This window comes from Aquarana catesbeiana, linkage group LG03 (genome assembly GCF_042186555.1).
Source record: "Aquarana catesbeiana isolate 2022-GZ linkage group LG03, ASM4218655v1, whole genome shotgun sequence".
NCBI classification, from domain to species: domain Eukaryota; kingdom Metazoa; phylum Chordata; class Amphibia; order Anura; family Ranidae; genus Aquarana; species Aquarana catesbeiana.
The window spans coordinates 742,853,542-742,874,642 of NC_133326.1; the positions used below are offsets into that span (position 1 = coordinate 742,853,542).

The following is a 21,101-nucleotide window of genomic DNA, read 5'->3' on the forward strand; positions in this document are numbered from 1 at the left end:
GGCAGGCACGCAGGAACACTGTCTGGATAAAAGGGGCCTTGAGAGCTAAGGAAGTCCTCCTCTTCCTGCCTCTGTTCTGCCTCAAGTGCCCTGTCCATTATTCCACGCAGTGTGTGCTCCAACAGGTGGACAAGGGGGACAGTGTCACTGATGCATGCACTGTCACTGCTCACCATCCTTGTGGCCTCCTCAAATGGTGACAGGACAGTGCATGCATCCCTGATCATGGCCCACTGGCGTGGGGAAAAAAAAAACAAGCTCCCCTGACCCTGTCCTGGTGCCATAGTCGCACAGGTACTCATTGATGGCCCTCTGCTGCGTGTGCAGCCGCTGCAGCATGGCCAACGTTGAGTTCCACCTGGTGGGCATGTCACAAATTAGGGGGTTCTTGGGCAGGTTAAACTCCTTTTGGAGGTCCGTCAGCCGAGCACTGGCATTATATGACCGGCGGAAATGCACACAGACTTTCCTGGCCTGCCTCAGGACATCCTGTAAGCCCGGGTACCTGCCCAAGAACTGCTGCACCACCAAGTTAAGGACGTGAGCCAAACAGGGCACATGGGTCATTTGTCCCTGTCGGAGGGCAGAGAGGAGGTTGGTGCCATTGTCGCAAACCACCATTCCTGCCTTAAGTTGGCATGGCGTCAACCACCTCTGAACCTGCCCCTGCAGAGCTGACAGAACCTCTGCCCCAGTGTGACTCCTGTCCCCCAAGCACACCAGCTCAAGCACCGCTCGGCATCTTTTGGCCTGCATACTTGCGTAGCCCCTTGAACGGCTACGGAGCACCGCTGGTTTCCGAGGACAAAGCACAGGAAGAGGCCATGGAGGAAGAAGAAGGAGGGGGTGGAGGAGAGAGGTGTGTCACAATCATTAGCATTTTGGAGGCGTGGTGGCGGAACAACCTCCAACACTACTGCACCTTGTCCTGCATCCTTCCTAGCTGCCAGCAGAGTCACTCAATGTGCGTGAAACTTAGGTAACGTCACTGTCCATGCCTGCTGGACCATGAGTCAGCGGTAATATGCACCTTACCGCTGACTGCCCTGTCCAGCGAGGCATGGACATTGCCTTCCACATGCCGGTAGAGAGCCGGAATCACCTTCCGTGAGAAAAAGTGGCGTTTGGGTACCTGCCACTGAGGAACCGCACATTCCACAAACTCACGGAAGGGGGCAGAGTCTACCAACTGAAAAGGCAGCAGTTGAAGTGCTAGCAATTTTGCCAAGCTAGCATTCAACCGCTGCGCATGTGGATGGCTGGGAGCAAACTTCTTTCGGCGGTGCAGCAGCTGGGGCAGGGAAATTCGCCTGGTACAATCAGACGTCGGTGTACCAAAAGCAGATTGCCCACAAGTACTTGGCTGTGACAAACCTAATTCTACATCTTCATTCCTCTCAGTGCAGGTCTCAGAGAGGACTGAAGGTATAGTGGGGTTGGAGATCTCAGCTGATGAGGAGCAAGGAGAGGTCCTCTTTGTTCTTTGGTGTGGGTCTTTTAGATACGCTTGCCAACGAACTGCATGGCAGGTCAACATATGTCTGGTCAAGCATGTGGTACCCAAGCGGGAGATGTTTTGGCCACGCGAGATACGCTTGAGACATATGTTGCAAGTAGCAGCGGTGCGATCTGATGCACTCGTCTCAAAAAAGGCCCACACCAAATAACTTTTTGAATAACGCGCAGAGACTGCAGCGCCCTGCACATGTGGAGCTTTGGGGTGTGATGCAGTCAATGTGCTGCCCTTAGGCTGGCCCCTGGAGGGCATCCTGCCTCGTTGGTGATGTGCCGCCTCCTCCTCCTCCTCTCTCCTATCAGGCACCCACGTTGAGTCAGTGACCTCATCATCCCCTCCCTCCTCATCACTGGAGCAAACCTGGCAGTATGCTGCAGCCGGGGGAGCATGACTGCCAGATTGCTGTCCTTCTTGGGCACCCCCTCTGTCCGTGCTCATGTCACTGCCTTCATCGAGCTCAGTATCATCATCAGAGCCTTCCAAACGCTGGGCATCCTCCTGGAGCATGTACCCAACACTGTGGTCAAACAGTTTGAGGGACTCCTCAGGAGGACATGGTGGGGCTAGGGAAGGAGTCATTGATGACATCGAGCCGAGGGAAGAGGCCGCTGCTTTGCCAGACAAAGTACCCTGGGCATGGGTGAGAGAGGAGGATGAGGACGGCTTGGTCATCCACTCGACCAAGTCTTCCGCATGTTGCGGCTCAACACGGCCAGCTGCCGAAAAAAAGGCCAAGCGCGTCCCACGGCCACGTGCTGATGAGGATGCACCGTCTCCACGACCAGCACTAGACACAGAGCCTGCTTGCCCTCTCTTATTGGCTTGTGACTGTCTGCCTCTCCTTCTTGGCCTTCCAGACATACTAATGGCCTGTAGCTGCACTAAGCTGGGATATATACAGTATATATATATATATATATATATATATATGTACTGATACTGCAGCTAGCAAAATCAACTGCCTGCCTGTAGTATGAGAACACCACAACCTTCTACAGGTAGCTTTAGGTGAACACTGTGCAGTGCTCGCAAAAAACTAACTTGTAGCTTTTTTAGCTGCCTGCGGTAGTGATAGGATCAGGAAAACACCACCAACCTTCTACAGGTAGCTTTAGGTGAACACTGTGCAGAGCTCACAAAAAAATAACTTGTAGTTTTAGCTGAACACTGTGAGCAGGACGCACAGCACTAACTTGTAGTTTTAGCTGAACACTGTGAGCAGGACGCACTGCACTAACTTGTAGCTTTAGATGAACACTGTGCAGAGGTCTCACTACACTAACTTGTAGGTTTAGCTGAACACTGTGAGCAGGACGCACAGCACTAACTTGTAGTTTTAGCTGAACACTGAGCAGGACACACCGCACTAACTTGTAGGTTTAGCTGAACACTGTGAGGTGGACGCACCACACTAACTTGTAGTTTTAGCTGAACACTGTGAGCAGGACGCACCCCACTAACTTGTAGGTTTAGCTGAACACTGTGAGCAGGACGCACCCCACTAACTTGTAGTTTTAGCTGAACACTGTGAGCAGGACGCACTGCACTAACTGTAAATAGTCTAGCTGCCTGACTGTGGTACTAATAGGATCAAAAGAACACCAGCAATTTTCTTCAGGTAGCTGTAAATACTGTAACAAGACAAGCCTGCCTGTCAGTAAGAAGATAACAGGAATGGATCTAGCTGAACACTGTGAGCAGGACGCACTGTACTAACTTGTAGCTTTAGATGAACACTGTGCAGAGGTCTCACTACACTAACTTGTAGTTTTAGCTGAACACTGTGAGCAGGACGCACCGCACTAACTTGTAGGTTTAGCTGAACACTGTGAGGTGGACGCACCACACTAACTTGTAGGTTTAGCTGAACACTGTGAGGTGGACGTACCACACTAACTTGTAGGTTTAGCTGAACACTGTGAGCAGGACGCACTGCACTAACTGTAAATAGTCTAGCTGCCTGACTGTGGTACTAATAGGATCAAAAGAACACCAGTAATTTTCTTCAGGTAGCTGTAAATACTGTAACAAGACAAGCCTGTCTGTCAGTAGGAAGATAACAGGAACGGATCTAGCTAAACTGAATACAGTGTATATATATATATATATATGCAACACCTGGGATGCATATATATATACACAATACACTGTAAGTGCAGCTAACTGACTGACTGTTCTGCCTAATCTATCTAACTCAAATCAAATGACACTGTCTCTCTGTCTATCTCTTTCAACGCCGGAACACACACTACACAGGGCCGCCGTGCAGGCCGCCTTATATAGTGTGGGGCGTGTACTAAATCCCCTGAGCCATAATTGGCCAAAGCCTCCTTGGCTTTGGCCAATTACGGCTCTCTGTTCAGACGGCGCTGTGATTGGCCAAGCATGCGGGTCATAGTGCATGCTTGGCCAATCATCAGCCAGCAATGCACTGCGATGCCGCAGTGAATTATGGGCCGTGACGCGCCACACAAATTTGGCGCGAACGGCCCATATCGTTCGCAATTCGGCGAACGAGCGAACAGACGATGTTTGAGTCGAACATGGGTTCGACTTGAACACGAAGCTCATCTCTAGTGCCTAGTAAGCAAGTGGATATAATACATTATATACATACAGAATCCATTATATAATACATTGTATACATACAGGATCCATTATATAATACATTGTATACATACAGGATCCATTATATAATACATTGTATACATACAGGATATATTATTTAATACATTGTATACATACAGGATCCATTATATAATACATTGTATACATACAGGATATATTATTTAATACATTGTATACATACAGGATATATTATATAATACATTTTATACATACAGATTATATTATATAATACATTGTATACATGCAGGATATATTATATAATACATTGTATACATGCAGGATATATTATATAATACATTGTATACATGCAGGATATATTATATAATACATTGTATACATACAGGATCCATTATATAATACATTAGCAGGCCACCAACTCTTTAAGTATAAAAATATAAATTTTATTAATATGGTTAAAAAAGACGTGAAAGCATCTAACATAAAAAATAGAAAATCATTCCATAGTATATACACAATCAAAACTGAGAATATGTATATGGTGACAAAAAATAGATGTACTCTCACAAGGGTAATGTACCCCGATACCTGACGCGTTTCCGGTATTCTGGTACCTTCATCAGGGGTTTGAGAGCTGTGGATATTCTGTGCATACATGAATTCCAAAAGGAATGACTCTGTGTTCAGATAGCACCCATAGCCCCTGGGGTTAAATACCGTGATTTTCGTCAATGCCAGACCAGGGCTATGTAAAACTAGTGTGTATGTAGAGTTGCCGATATCAGGAGGTATAGTAGATAAGCCAACTAGGGAACAAAAACTTTCAAGAGAACCAATTGCATGCCGGCTGTATACCGGAAGGATCAATGTCCAAAAAGCAATCCCATAGTGGTGGGCTCCTATGTAAGACCCTTAGGGTGTGTGGGTCCTGTGAGGGGTGCCTTCCCCTGTCAGTGCTAGCAGCCGGCATGCAATTGGTTCTCTTGAACGTTTTTGTTCCCTAGTTGGCTCATCTATATCTCCTGATATCAGCAACTCTACATACACACTAATTTTACATAGCCCTGGTCTGGCATTTACGAAAATCACAGTATTTAACCCCAGGGGCTTTGGGTGCTACCTGAACACAGAGTCATTCCTTTTGGAATTCATGTATGCACAGAATATCCACAGCTCTCAAACCCCTGATGAAGGTACCAGAATACCGGGTATCAGGGTACATTACCCTTGTGAGAGTACATCTATTTTTTGTCACCCTATACATATTCTCAGTTTTGATTGTGTATATACTATGGAATGATTTTCTATTTTGTATGTTATAGACGCTTTCACGTCTTTTTTAACCATATTGATAAAATTTATATTTTTATACTTAAAGAGTTGGTGGCCTGCTAAAGTCCCAAACATAGGGGGATTTCTTTTTCTATGGTTCATTTTGATAGGGATGAGACCACCACACTCTGTATTTGCTATGATGGTAGCCCCTCGTTTTGCCTTTTTAAAAAAAGTTGTCGCTTTTATTCCTATTACAAGGTATGTAAACATCCCGTGTAATAGAAAAAAAGCATGACAGGACCTCTTATATATGAGATCTGGAATCAAAATCTAATATTTACACAAAATCTCATATTAACACTAAAATGCAATAAAATAAAAAAAATCTCTTTAAGAGCTATGGGCGGAGGTGACGCTTTGAGGTCGCTTCCGCCCTGCAATAGTATGGAGATGGGTAGGGGCCATCTTCCCCTCCCTCAGCTCCATACCACACATGTGAATGGACATGATCACCTCCGCCACAACCGACGGCTCCGGTAAGCGGCGGAGGGCACCAGAGAGTGCCACCGATAAAAGTGATCTTGTCGTGAATCCGCCGCAGGGACCCCTGTCATCGGAATCCTGACCGTTTACTGAAGAAGAGAATACCGGGGTTATGGTAGCTGCTGCCATAACGATATCCCTCTTCAAAGTGCTGACGTATATCGGTGTGAGCCGGTCAGGAAGTGGTTAAAAAACATTTTCTAAATAAGTATCAGTGTCAGGTTTTTTTAGGTAGGATAAAAAAGCAAAATGTGTGCAATGTTTTTTAGGCCGTACTACGGGTACAAACCACAACTAACAGTGTTTGTGCCGGTGTTACCAAAAGAAGCTCAATTTGTCCCGAAATGAATACTGTATAATCCACCTGGATACACAATGTACGAAAATGGCATTAAAAACGCTGCGCTATCAAATGTATAAGCAAAAAGCGTCTGAACTGGTAAAAATATATCCTCTACACCGTGGTAAAAACGTATGAAAAATATATAAAATGACACGTGCTTAAGAACCAATAATAAAGTGACAATGTGCATTCATATAGTGATAAAATTTTTTAAAGCAAATAAGTCCATGGAAATTTAAATAGATCAAAATACTGGAATTATAAAGTGCTTAAGTGCCCTGTGAAAAGTTCAAATTGATCCACTTTACAGGTGCTCCACACTCTATGCGATTCAGTAGGTGCACCACACTCCATGCGATTCAGTAGGTGCTCCACACTCCATGCGATTCAGTAGGTGCTCCACACTCCATGCGATTCAGTAGGTGCTCCACACTCCATGCGATTCAGTAGGTGCTCCACACTCCATGCGATTCAGTAGGTGCTCCACACTCCATGCGATTCAGTATGCTGTGAAAGTGATGCGATAATCAGACTCTGTGTTCTCACTCAGGTGCTCCCCCATGTAATGAAGGCTCACCTTAAGGTGTGTGACCTTGCTGTTAAGCTTGGTCAATACACGCTTTGGAACCACTACAGGGTTCGTGCGTCCGGGATCCTGGATCAATCGCCAATGTGCCTCAGTAAATCAATGAAAAAAGGATCTCATAGTGTAGTATGTTTATGCAATTTATTGAAACAAAAATAAACAGGTCCCACACAGGGTACTCACAATATCCAGGCGCTTCAGTGCGCCATTCTACATCAAGCAAAAAAGGAATGGTTGAGACTGGCCGGTAACGGGATGGTATGCTGATCGTTCCTAACAGCTGATCTGCTAAGCGTGCCGTCCTGTCCCCTTCCCCTACCTGTGTCGATACAAGGGAATTTTGTATCTTCCTCAGGGGGTGATGTGTTTTTTATAATTCCAGTATTTGGATTTATTTAAATTTCCACAGACTTATTTGCTTTAAAAAATTTTTATCACTATATGAATGCACATTGTCACTTTATTATTGGTTATTAACCACTTGAGCCCCGGACCATTATGCTGCCTAAGGACCAGAGGTCTTTTTCCAATTTGGCACTGCGTCGCTTTAACTGCTAATTGCGCGGTCATGCAATGCTGTACCCAAACGAAATTTGCGTCCTTTTCTTCCCACAAATAGAGCTTTCTTTTGATGGTATTTGATCACCTCTGCGGTTTTTATTTTTTGCGCTATAAACGGAAAAAGACCGAAAATTTTGAAAAAAAATGATATTTTCTACTTTTTGTTATAAAAAAAATCCAATAAACTAAATTTTAGTCATACATTTAGGCCAAAATGTATTCGGCCACATGTCTTTGGTAAAAAAAATGTCAATAAGCGTATATTTATTGGTTTACGCAAAAGTTATAGCGTCTACAAACTAGGGTACATTTTCTGTAATTTACACAGCTTTTAGTTTATGACTGCCTATGTCATTTCTTGAGGTGCTAAAATGGCAGGGCAGTACAAAACCCCCCCAAGTGACCCCATTTTGGAAAGTAGACACCCCAAGGAAATTGCTGAGAGGCATGTTGAACCCATTGAATATTTATTTTTTTTGTCCTAAGTGATTGAATAATGACAAAAAAAAAAAAAAAAAAAAAATTATTTACAAAAAGTTGTCACTAAATGATATATTGCTCACACAGGCCATGGGCCTATGTGGAATTGCACCCCAAAATACATTCAGCTGCTTCTCCTGAGTATGGGGATACCACATGTGTGGGACTTTTTGGGAGCCTAGCCGCGTACGGGGCCCCGAAAACCAATCACCACCTTCAGGATTTCTAAGGGTGTAAATTTTTTATTTTACTCCTCACTACCTATCACAGTTTCGGAGGCCATGGAATGCCCAGGTGGCACAAAACCCCCCAAAATGACCCCATTTTGGAAAGTAGACACCCCAAGCTATTTGCTGAGAGGCATATTGAGTCCATGGAATATTTTATATTTTGACACAAGTTGTGGGAAAGTGACACTTTTTTTTTTTTTTTTTTTTGCATAAAGTTGTCACTAAATGATATATTGCTCACACAGGCCATGGGCATATGTGGAATTGCACCCCAAAATACATTTAGCTGCTTCTCCTGAGTATGGGGATACCACATGTGTGGGACTTTTTGGGAGCCTAGCCGCGTACGGGGCCCCAAAATCCAATCACCGCCTTCAGGATTTCTAAGGGTGAAAATTTTTGATTTCACTCTTCACTGCCTATCACAGTTTCGGAGGCCATGGAATGCCCAGGTGGCACAAAACCCCCCCAAATGACCCCATTTTGGAAAGTAGACACCCCAAGCTATTTGCTGAGAGGCATGGTGAGTATTTTGCAGCTCTCATTTGTTTTTGAAAATGAAGAAAGACAAGAAAAAACATTTTTTTTTTTCTTTTTTCAATTTTCAAAACTTTGTGACAAAAGTGAGGTCTGCAAAATACTCACTATACCTCTCAGCAAATAGCTTAGGGTGTCTACTTTCCAAAATGGGGTCATTTGGGGGGGGGTTTGTGCCACCTGGGCTTTCCATGGCCTCCGAAACTGTGATAGGCAGTGAAGAGTGAAATCAAAAATTCACGCCCTTAGAAAGCCTGAAGGCGGTGCTTGGTTTTCGGGGTCGCGTACGTGGCTAGGCTCCCAAAAAGTCTCACACATGTGGTATCCCCGTACTCAGGAGAAGCAGCAGAATGTATTTTGGGGTGTAATTTCACATATTCCCATGGCATGTTTGAGCAATATATCATTTAGTGACAACTTTGTGCAAAAAAAAAAAAAAAAATGTGTCTCTTTCCCGCAACTTGTGTCGCAATATAAAATATTCCATGGACTCGACATGCCTCTCAGTAAATAGCTTGGGGTGTCTACTTTCCAAAATGGGGTCATTTGGGGGGGGTTTTGAACTGTCCTGGCATTTTATGCACAACATTTAGAAGCTTATGTCACACATCACCCATTCTTCTAACCACTTGAAGACAAAGCCCTTTCTGACACTTTTTGATTACATGAAAAAGTTATTTTTTTTTTTTGCAAAAAAATTACTTTGAACCCCCAAACATTATATATTTTTTTAAAGCAAATGCCCTACAGATTAAAATGGTGGGTGTTTCATTTTTTTTTTTCACACAGTATTTGCGCAGCGATTTTTCAAACGCATTTTTTGGGGAAAAAACACACTTTTTTAAATTTTAATGCACTAAAACACACTATATTGCCCAAATGTTTGATGAAATAAAAAAGATGATCTTAGGCCGAGTACATGGATACCAAACATGACATGCTTTAAAATTGCGCACAAACGTGCAGTGGCAACAAAATAAATACATTTTTAAAAGCCTTTAAAAGCCTTTACAGGTTACCACTTTAGATCTACAGAGGAGGTCTACTGCAAAAATTACTGCCCTCGATCTGACCTTCGCGGTGATACCTCACATGCATGGTGCAATTGCTGTTTACGTTTGACGACAGACCGCCGATTGCGTTCGCCTTAGCGCGAGAGCAGGGGGCGACAGGGGTGCTTTTTTTTTTTTTTTTTTTTTCTTTATTATTTTTCTGCTTTTTTTATCTTATTTTTAAACTGTTCCTTTCATATTTTTTTTTTTTAATCATTTTTATTGTTATCTCGGGGAATGTAAATATCCCCTATGATAGCAATAGGTAGTGACAGGTACTCTTTTTTGAAAAAATTGGGGTCTATTAGACCCTAGATCTCTCCTCTGCCCTCAAAGCATCTGACCACACCAAGATCGGTGTGATAAAATGCTACCCCAATTTCCCAATGGCGCTATTTACATCCGGCGAAATCTAAGTCATAAAATGCTCGTAGCTTCCGGTTTCTTAGGCCATAGAGATGTTTGGAGCCACTCTGGTCTCTGATCAGCTCTATGGTCAGCTGGCTGAATCACCGGCTGCATTCTCAGGTTCCCTGTTGAGACAGGAGAGCCAGAGAAAAACACGGAAGACGGTGGGGGGGGGGCATTCCCTCCCACGGCTTGTAAAAGCAGTCTAGAGGCTAATTAGCCGCTAGGATTGCTTTTACATGAAAGTCGACCGCTGGCTGAAAAGAATGATACCAAGATGATACCTAAATCTGCAGGCATCATTCTGGTATAACCACTCAAAGTCGTGAATGGCGTACCTGAAGACAAAAAAATGGTTAACAATAAAGCACAGTAAACGGTAAAGTATAAAAAATTGCATACCTGAAAAAGCAAACATGATAAAACATAATAACAATAAAACATTGCAGAATAGAATACAGTAAAAAAGAGCAGAACAATAGAGAGAGAGAATAGAGAGAGAGAGAACAATAAAACGACAACTATTTTTTTTTTATTTTATATATATATTTTTTTTTTGACACTTTTTTTGTAACTAACTTTTATAACTGTAACCGGTTCCAGGTTCGGGTCTCACAAAATGCGATGGCATCTTGGGAGACCCTGTGAAAGTGTGTCCTAGTCTGTGCAATGCTGTACCCTACGCTAATACTCAACTAGTGAATGGTAGCGTTCAAAACATTCACCAATGCAAAGACCAGGATTGTCAGGACAGGAGGGACAATAATAGCGGGTGTCACGCCTATATCCGCGCTTGCTGCAGACACAACATCTTTTTTGGGGGGGTTCGTTGGGTAGGGGTACTCGGGAGGACATAAAGAAAATGCCTCTCATGCAGCCGACTGCATTTGGTTGGGGATGTGAATGGGGGAAGTACGGGCGCTGCAGAAGCGGTGTGTTCCCAATTAGGATTGGCGAATGCAGCAGGAAGGGCACTATGGGCACGACGGGCCTGTGTTTGTCTTTTTGGTGGCAGCGGGACACTACTTGTGCTTGTCACCTCACCAGCTTGAACTGCACTTATGGGACTCGCCACGTCACCAAGTGTTGCTGCAGTGCTGGTTTGACTACGACCGGGGTGTACTAGGCCGCTGGTGCTTGCCAGTTCACCAAAACGCTACCAAAAAAACTGTTAGCGATCGCAGGGATCAGGCCTGACTCTGCGAATGCTGCAGTTATGCGTTTAGTGTTTTGTAAGTGTCAGTGATCGATCGATACTGCACTTGGGTGGGCTGGGCTGGGCCGGGCGGAGGGGCAAAACGCAGGTGCTAGCAGGTATCTGGGCTGATCCCGCTAACACTGCGTTTTTGGGAACCCTAAACTGCTGGGGACGCTAGTATAGATCTGATCGGATGAGATATTGATCCGTTCAGATACTATACCACTAAGGGAGGTGTACGGTGCGTGCGTGGGTGTTAGCGGTACTGGCGCTAACCTGACGCTGCCTGGGGCTGGTGCTTGCCAGTTCACCAAAACGCTACCAAAAAAACTGTTAGCGATTGCAGGGATCAGGCCTGACTCTGCGAACGCTGCAGTTATGCGTTTAGTGTTTTGTAAGGGACAGTGATCGATCGATACTGCACTTGGGTGGGCCGGGCCGGGCGGAGGGGCAAAATGCAGGTGCTAGCAGGTATCTGGGCTGATCCCGCTAACACTGCGTTTTTGGGAACCCTAAACTGCTGGGGACGCTAGTATAGATCTGATCGGATCAGATATTGATCCGATCAGATACTATACCACTAAGGGAGGTGTACGGTGCGTGCGTGGGTGTTAGCGCTACTGGCGCTAACCTGACGCTGCCTGGTGCTTGCTTGCCAGTTCACCAAAATGCTACCAAAAAAACTGTTAGCGATCGCAGGGATCAGGCCTGACTCTGCGAACGCTGCAGTTATGCGTTTAGTGTTTTGTAAGTGACAGTGATCGATCGATACTGCACTTGGGTGGGCCGGGCCGGGCAGAGGGGCAAAATGCAGGTGCTAGCAGGTATCTGGGCTGATCCCGCTAACACTGCGTTTTTGGGAACCCTAAACTGCTGGGGACGCTAGTATAGATCTGATCGGACCAGATATTGATCAGTTCAGATACTATACCACTAAGGGAGGCGTATGCCGCGTGCGTGGGTGTTAGCGGTACTGGCGCTAATCTGACGCTGCCTGGGGCGACGCATATCACCGCCGGGCGATCAGGGGGCTAAACCTTTATTCGGTAATAAACGGCGGGTGCCCTGACACTATAAAAAATAAACGAACTAACCAGCGTCAACCGTAACGTTTATACGGTGATCAGTGGTGAAAGGGTTAACTAGGGGGCAATCAAGGGGTTAAAACATTTATTAGGTAGTATATGGGGGTCCCTGACACTATAAAACGCTGACGGCGAACCTAAATATTTACCTCACTAACTAGCGTCACCAGCGACACTAATACAGCGATCAGAAAAATGATCGCTTAGTGACACTGGTGACAGGGGGTGATCAAGGGGTTAAAACTTTATTAGGGGGGGTTAGGGGGGTACCCTAGACCTAAAGGGGGGTAATACTCACTGCCCTAACACTGTAACTGTCACAAACTGACACTATGCAGTAATCAGAAAAAAAAAAAAAAAACCTGCTGGTGTCAGTTTGTGACAGGGGGGGGTGATTGGGGGGGGATCGGGGGGCGATCGGGGGGGGGGGATCGGGGTGTTTTGTGTGCCTAGCATGTTCTACTGTGTGTGTGTTGTGCACACACATACCTGTCTTCTCTCCTCGGCGCTGGAACGGAATACCGAGCTGAGGGGAGATGACATCATTTCCTTTGCTGCTGTTTAGCAAACAGCAGCAAAGGAATGTTCCCATTGGCCGGCGGCGATCGCGAGGGGGGGGCCACGAACGGATGGCCTCCCCCTCATCTCGGATCGCCGGGGAACAGAACGGGACCGCCTCGGGCACCGGGGGGGGGGTCCGATCGGACCCCCCACCCGCGGAAGGCAAATCACGTACATGTACGTGATTTTGCCTGCCCGTGCCGCTTTGCCGACGTAAATCAGCGTTAGGCGGTCCTTAAGTGGTTAAGCACGTGTCATTTTATATATTTTTCATCATATAGTTTATGCATTATTATTAACACGATGTAGAGGATATATTTTTACCAGTTCAGAGGCTTTTTGCTTATACCTTTTGATAGCGCAGCGTTTTTAATGCAATTTTAGTACTTTTACATGGTTTATGAGACATGTTTACCACTTACAGCTGATTCAAAGAGGATTTATTGGTTTATTATTGTTAGTGGAGGCTCACAGGACGTTCTATATAATTTTGGATACACAGTGTAGTTGTGATATGTACAGATTTATTAACACAGGTCAAAGTTGCAAAATTGTGTTCAGGCATTAACAGTTGTTTTCCCCTCAGTCACTAAGGGGTTAAACAATCTTTACTGAGGGAGTTTACAGAATAAAATAAAATGTAAAAGGGAAGCAGAGTAACACTTCTCCAGGATGCCGGCAGTCAGTCACCATAACCCAATGACATCACTCAGCATGCCGAGCAGAGCAATACAATCACAGCCACTTGTCTATTATACAGAACCTCCATATTTATAGCTGTATTCCTAGGAGACCCTCATGATTGTTGCTCGGGGTTCTGAGCCTTGTGCCTCATGCATCCACCTGAACCTCCATCAGAAAGAGGAGTCAAGGCTCCAGATTCTAGGTGTGTGTCTGTAAACCTGCATAGAGAATTGGGGGCTTTTCTGGTCCCCCCACCATGGTCACATGTCACTGCAATGTGCTGAGATGTTACCAGGCAGACAAAGACACTCCCCATCACCTGGAGGAGGAGAGACCCCAATCTACAGAGGGTTGGTGGGATGATGGTGTCTGGGAGGATCTGCTTCACTAATAACTCTCTTAGTTATTATTTTATACATTTCAGAGGTTTGTCAGGACTAATCACTTCCCTAATCTTATTTCCAGCCAAACTGAAGAAGACGACACATGACAACAGATTATCAGGTTAGTAGGACATCCACATTTCATATGAAATCTCTTCTGGATGAACATTTTGTTTTTATTGTAGTCTGGATCAGTGGTGGAACTATCAGGGTCGTAAAGGTTGCACTTGAGACCGGGCCCTGGCATTCTGCCACTGTAGGGGGCCCAAGATGCGAAAAGGGGGCCCACTGCAGAACATCGGCTCAGTTCAGACTGTTGTGATCCCAAAGTTGTGCAACTTGCTTGCAATTTCCTAGTGACTTGTTTGCAATTTTGTGATTTAACATTGCAGTCTATGCAGAGGCGTATCTAGTGAAAATGGCGCCTTTGGCAACCACTGAAACTACGCCCCTGTCAAAACATTTGAAACCCATCTTTCAGATACTGCGGACAGGACATGGTTAGAGGCTGTGGACATGGTAGTTTCCTACTCTGTCCCCCCTTAATATTACCATATCTTTCCACATCAGTCAGTGTCCGTCTTCTGTTCTGTCACTGTGTCTCGTTCACCTCTCCAGTCAGGCACTGTGCACATCAGTGTACTGTCCTCCTCTGCTGGGCCGGCTTCCCCCCCAGTAATGTCCTCCTGAGTCCTGAGTCCTCCTGTGGTCTGTGCCTCCTCTGCACTGTTGTGCCGCTGTGGCACTGCCGAGAATGAGTGCCTTCCATTTAAAAATGGCGCCAGGCGGCGACATTACGTTACTGCACATGCGCTGCCCGGTTGAGCCTGTACGATCTTTCCTGAGCCCTGCAGGCTTTGAAACGGTTGCATGGCTGGCCCATGGCCATCTTTTTACAGGCACCGCTGCCTGTAACAGGCTTTTATGGGCAGGAGAGACCATACCTCCCAACTTTTGAACTTCAGAATGAGGGACACTTGAGGGAGGAAGTGTCCGAAGGCACGCTATGTGCACTGTGGCAAAAGTGGATGTGGTCAGACTCTTAACAGTGGGGGGGCTTAATGGGCCTGGCTAAACAAAACCCAGGTTTCCTTGTACCTCTAAAATATGCTTTGATTGCTGTGCCACAAGATAAAGTCTCATTGGCACATACAAACCCCAGCACTATCATTAAAAAAAGGAAAAGCTTCCATTACAAATGGTTTTGTATAAACTATGAAAGTGTGCATTACACAAAGTGTGGAAGAGTGCTTTGTTCAGGAGTTTGATATGCACAGGGAGTAGTTTTCTGGAGTGCTTTATTTACAGAGTGCGAGGCTCGGGAGAGCACTAGGTACAGACTGCAGGAGTGCCTTTTGCACAAAGTGCAGGTCATCCATCCACATCTCACTATTGCCCCTGTCCTCTGCCCTCATCTCCCCATCCCCTCCCCAAAGCTCCACCATCTTCCACTTGTTTATCTTTGTAAAAGCAGCTCCTTTCTGTAGATAGTTCTTCTATCCACTGCAACCAGAGCTTCAATTCACCTTTCAGTGCACTGGGTGCACACTCATTTTCAGCTCAGAGAGATCAGAGACTTCACCTGTCAGATCCAAGCTGTGATGTCGGATATGGGCGGAACTGCTACTTAGACCCGCCACTCTGTCAAACAACCAGTGTAATGAAAGAGTCGCCAAAAGCTAACAGTTTTTTTCATTCAGCCTGCTGGTTGAATGAGAAAAAATGAACAGTGTATACCCAATTCGATTTTTCAGGCAAATGTCAGTTTTAGGCTACTTTCACACTGAAGCGTTGCGGGCACTAGCGGTAAAGCGGCGCTATATTTAACGGTGCTTTACCATCATTTTAGCGGTACTATTTGCCCGCTAGTGGCCGAAAAAGGGTTAAAACTGCCCGCAAAGCGCCGCTGCAGCAGCACTTTGCAGGCATGTTTGGAGCGCTGCCCGAGGGCTTTCACACTGGAGCGGTGTGCTGGCAGGGCATCAGAAAAAGTCCTGCCAGCAGCTTCTTTGGAACGGTGAAGGAGTGGTGAACTCACCGCTCCTCCCCATTGAAATCAATGGGGCAGAGCTGCTATATCACCGGCAAAACACCGCTGCGGCAGCGTTTTGTGGGCAGATTTAACCCCTTTTCAGCCGCTAATGGGGGTTACCACCGCCCTACTAGTGGCCGAATAGCGCAGCTAAAACGACGGTAAAGCGGCGCTACCGCTGACGCCCGGGGCGGCACAGTGTGAAAGGGGTCTTACTTTGATCTGAATAGATGACAGGTTCTCTTTACTGCCTGACACCGCTAGGTGCCTGATTCCCCTCTCAGATCTCCTGTAGGGGGCCCTGGAGCCTGATCCTCCTCTCAGATCTCCTGTAGGGGGCCCTGGTGCCTGATCCCCCTCTCAGATCTCCTGTAGGGGGCCCTGGAGCCCACACACTGGACAGATCCAATCTGCAGAGATATATAGTATCTGCAACAAGAGATCCCACCAATACATACAGAGAGCTGAATGGGAGGCCAGCCTGACACATCATTCCCCCCCACCAGCGCAGTGAGTGGATGAAACATCACAACGCATGTAGTACCCAGGAAGTGATATCCTCAGCACTGTACATAGTGATGGCATAACAACAAACCTCCTCAGAAAGCAGCTGACATGCTGGAACCTGAAGTCCCTCCTGTGCATGTCTGATACCCCACTGTCCAATCAGAGCTCAGCCTTCTCTCACTATACACTCACCTTACATTCACCTGCAGTGTTCTCCCTGTGTATACTAACATCTGCTCATGCTGGAAAAGACATAGGGAGAGGGGCGGGGCTTATATATAACCTGCTAGAGGGGAGGGGCTGCTGTGCTCTGTGTAAGGGAGGAGGTGGAGGAGCATTACATGAAATGAAGTACCATGTGAGTCGGCTCTTTCATTACATTGGTTGTTTGACAGAGGGGCGGGTCTGAGTAGCAGTCCTGCCCATACCCGACATCACATCTTGGATCTGACAGGTGAAGTCTTTAATCGGAACTGCACAGTGAACATCCAGCTGGCTTGCTCGCCAGTCCCTGGATGTGCTGGATGTTCACACTGCTGCAGGTCCTATTCAGCCACAAGTTGACATATAAGCAACATAATTATGCAGGACAAAGCCTTGCTGCCCAGCCACTCAGCAGCGCCCACTTCATATTGCGCCCATGGCACTTGCCATATGTGCCATACCCTGGATACGCCACTGAGTCTATGCCACTCAAATCTCACCAAATTCATAGAAAAGTATTGCCTTTTTTTTGTTGCTGCAACTTTAGTCACATTTATTAGGACAGCACTCATTGAAATGAATGTGTTTTGACTTGTCATGCTACTTTGTGTTGAAAGTCGCATGAAAAGTTGTAGCAGTCTGAACCAGGGCTTTTAAAGGGCCCCACAACAGGAAACGGCCATGGGCTGAAGAAAGGGCCCCTGCCTCAGAGAGAAGAGACCCAGCCTTGGAGGGAAGGGCCCTGGGACCAGAGGAAAGGGCCTGAGACTGATGGAAAGGGCCCCAGCAGTCAGGGGGTGCCCTTCATGGTTTCTTGCACTGGGGCCCTGTAGGTTCTATTTATGCCTCTGGTCTGGATGGTGTGTCCATAGTTTGGATGCTTCCACAGTCCTCCTGTATTTCATGGGATATCTTCTTTTAGGGTTCCATTCTTCGGGTTTATGGTTAGAATATAATATTCCCAACTCTGTCTTATAAATACTGTTTCATGTGTGTATAAGGAATAAAATATTCTCTTTTTTCTCATAAAGACATCAGTAAGGAACACAGAGAGTCTGAGAAAGAGAAGTTCCAGAGGATTAAAGAATATAATTCCCGTATGGGGGAGGCTGTTCATCTACAGGAAAGATTCACCAAGTTATTGATGATAAATGGACCCCAGAATAAAGAGGGAAAAGAACAGGAAATAAGGAGTTCAAGGAGAAGACCTCTACAGATCATGGAGAAAAGATCCCCAACCACAATCCAGGCCCTCTTTGACCCTGATAAATATGGGTTCATCCCTAAGATTGTTGTATTAGAAGGAGCTGCTGGGATTGGAAAAACAATGACCTCTAAGAAGATCATGCTGGACTGGGCCTCTGGGGATCTCTACCAAGAAAAGTTTGATGTTGTGTTTTATTTGAGCTGTAGAGAAATCAACACCATCCCCGGAAACATAAGTCTTGTGGGACTTTTATCCAAAGCCTGTAGACTAAGTTCAGATGACCTGGTGTCTATTCTGCAGGATCCTAGAAGTCAGAGAAAACTTCTAACCATAGTTGATGGGTTTGATGAACTGAGGTGGACTCTGGAGGAGAAATCTGAGGGTTGTCTTGACATTTCTATGGAAAACCACAAAGAAATAATTCTTCAAAGCTTGCTCAGGAGACAGGTTCTCCCACAATCTTCTCTGATCATCACCACAAGGTCACTGGCCATGGAGAAACTTAACACATTCATTGATGATTCTCGCAATGTGGAAATCCAGGGATTTACAAGGGACGATCGAGAGGAATATGTCCATAAATTCTTTGGAAATAAAGAAGATGCAGGCAAGGTTCTCAGTATATTAAAAGACAATGACGTTTTGTACACCATGTGTGCCGTCCCCATCACATGCTGGATTGTCTGCACTGTAATGAAACAAGAAATAAGAAAAGATTTGGATTTAATTCGGTGTCATACAATGACTTCAATTTACCTTCTCTACCTGGAGGTTTTACTAACCCATCACAGCAATAAGGAGCAGTCTGTACACAGGAAACAAACCTGTCTGAAGAAGCTGTGTGCTCTGGCCAATCAGGGAGTTCTGAACCAACAAATCTTATTTGAGAAGAAAGATCTAAAAAGACATGGACTTTCTCTGGATGAGGTGGAGTCTGTATTTCTGAATGAGAACATCTTCCATTGGGACGTCCGTACCCAGACCTGCTACAGCTTCATCCACCTGAGTGTACAGGAGTTCCTTGCTGCTCTCTATTATGGGATGGATGATGGATCTGGGTCTATGGAAGGTACTTTCCTCCCAGAGATCTGTAAAGAGAAATCACTCCATGACTTCAGTTCAGATTCCTCACATTTAGCATTATGTGTACAATTCCTGTTTGGTCTCTTAAATGAAAATCCGGTGAAGACATTCTCAGAGATCACAGGAATCACCATCTCACTCCGAGCCAAACCTGCAATCATAGAATGGGCCATGAAGGACAACAGATCTGCAATGAGAAAATGGACCATAGTGGACATCAATGAGACTTTCCCTACTCAGATCATCTTCTGTCTGTATGAGACTCAGAATGAGGACTTCATTAGGAGAGTCATGTCTGGTTATACAAGTTTGAAGCTGTGCCGCTCATATACTGATCACTTGTGGATGGACAGGAATTATTCCAAGCAGCTGAATTATTGCTTGAAGTCTTTGAAGAGAGAAAGTTTTCAGTCTTTACATTTTGTATCTCTCACTGTGGGTACAGAGTGCCAAAAACTTCTATCTCCATTCCTACACAGGAGTCAGGAGGTCAGGTAAGTGAGTGTGAGGATATCCTAACTGAATTCAGAGAATGTGCAGGAACCTGCATACAGTATAATGGTGATTATCAGACATGTTCTCCATCTACCACACTTTTTACAAGTCCTGGGAATTCACACTTTCCTCAGCCCTAAGCCCTGGTTCACACTACAGAAATTTTTCAGCGACATTATGATGACATGTAAAGTCGCAGGTCAGGTGAAAAACACAAAGATTTTATTGGATGTTGTCTTAATTGCTGCGTTTTGAGTCACTGCAACAAAAGTAAATACTTCCTGCACTACTTTTGGGTGATTCTTGTGCTGCACGACTCCCATAGACTTCAATATAAAATCCCCAGAAAGTCGTACATTTGTCTGAATCTTTAAGACTTTGCTGCGACTTCTGAGGCTTCTTTACCCCTCACCTCTCCTCCCTGGTCATCCTTGCTGCCTAAAATCTTCCTCCCAACACATCCCAGTCACACCTGAGCGTAGCGGAAACGCACATTCCCACTTCCATTATTTGTGTATTTTTCATGTGTAAGCACACATTGTGTATAGGGAGCCCATTCACTGGAATGTTCTGCCCTACATGCAACAAACACCCCAAAGTAGATCAAGAATCTTCTCAGTCATGGAGCGTCATGCATCTTGGCAGCAACACATGCATCTGATAACTGTGATTGGGGCGTCATTAACAATTAGCAGGCATTCACATCTGTATGTTTCTGAATACGAGGCAACCCACATAGAAAATGTGCGCTTTTTCATACGTCTAAAAAATGCACAGCAACGCACGCCACACATGCTCAGATGTAAATGAATGGTAACACAAAAGCAATGCTCCTTATTGTGTGTTTTTGAAAAATGTGCCGATGCAAATGAATAATAATGCAAACACAACAGACATTGCTCCGCATTTATGTAACGCACAGCAAAGCATGGATTTTCTTGCAGGTTGCTGTGCAGTTGAAAATGTGCAGAAGTGAATGAATGGAAACATATTTACAACTGTCCGGCAACCCGCAAGAAAATGTATGCTTTGCTGCCTGTCCCGTGCGACAATGCGCATCACACTTGCATTACCATTTATTTGAATCTTCATATTTTTGAACGCACACGAAAACCTGTAAGAAAACGCATGCTTTGATGTGCATTTTGAAAATGTGCGGCAACACACGTCGCACTTCCGATACCATTCATTGGCATCTGAACATTTCTAAATGCCCGGCAACCTGCAGGAAAACGCATGCTTTGCCACACATTTTGGAAACATGCATCGTGCTCGCCTTGCCATTTTTGCAGTACAAGCGTGATGCGCGGTCGCAGCGCATTTCTGAAATATGTGGCAAAGCACACAATTTCTGTGCGGTTGATGTGCATTCAGAATCATGCAGATGTAAATGCAGCCTGATTGTAAATGATGCCCCAATCATGGTTAGCAGATGCATGTTTTGTCATGTGACAAAACACGCTATAAACACGGATCATCAAAGTCACATAGGAATGCTTCTCAGTAAAGTCACTTTGAAGTCACACCTGGTCGCCGGGAAGTTGT

At 45.4% G+C, this 21,101-nt stretch overlaps 1 protein-coding gene across 1 annotated transcript in view; it reads left to right on the forward strand.

The window, feature by feature from the left end:
- LOC141133874 (NACHT, LRR and PYD domains-containing protein 3-like) overlaps positions 1–21,101 on the forward strand; it is a gene marked incomplete in the record, with an annotated part of 735,962 nt that overhangs the window by 472,038 nt on the left and 242,823 nt on the right. The window contains 2 exon segments of the mRNA XM_073623461.1: positions 14,111–14,149; positions 17,803–19,555. Of these exon segments, the coding sequence (XP_073479562.1) occupies positions 14,111–14,149; positions 17,803–19,555 (1,792 nt within the window).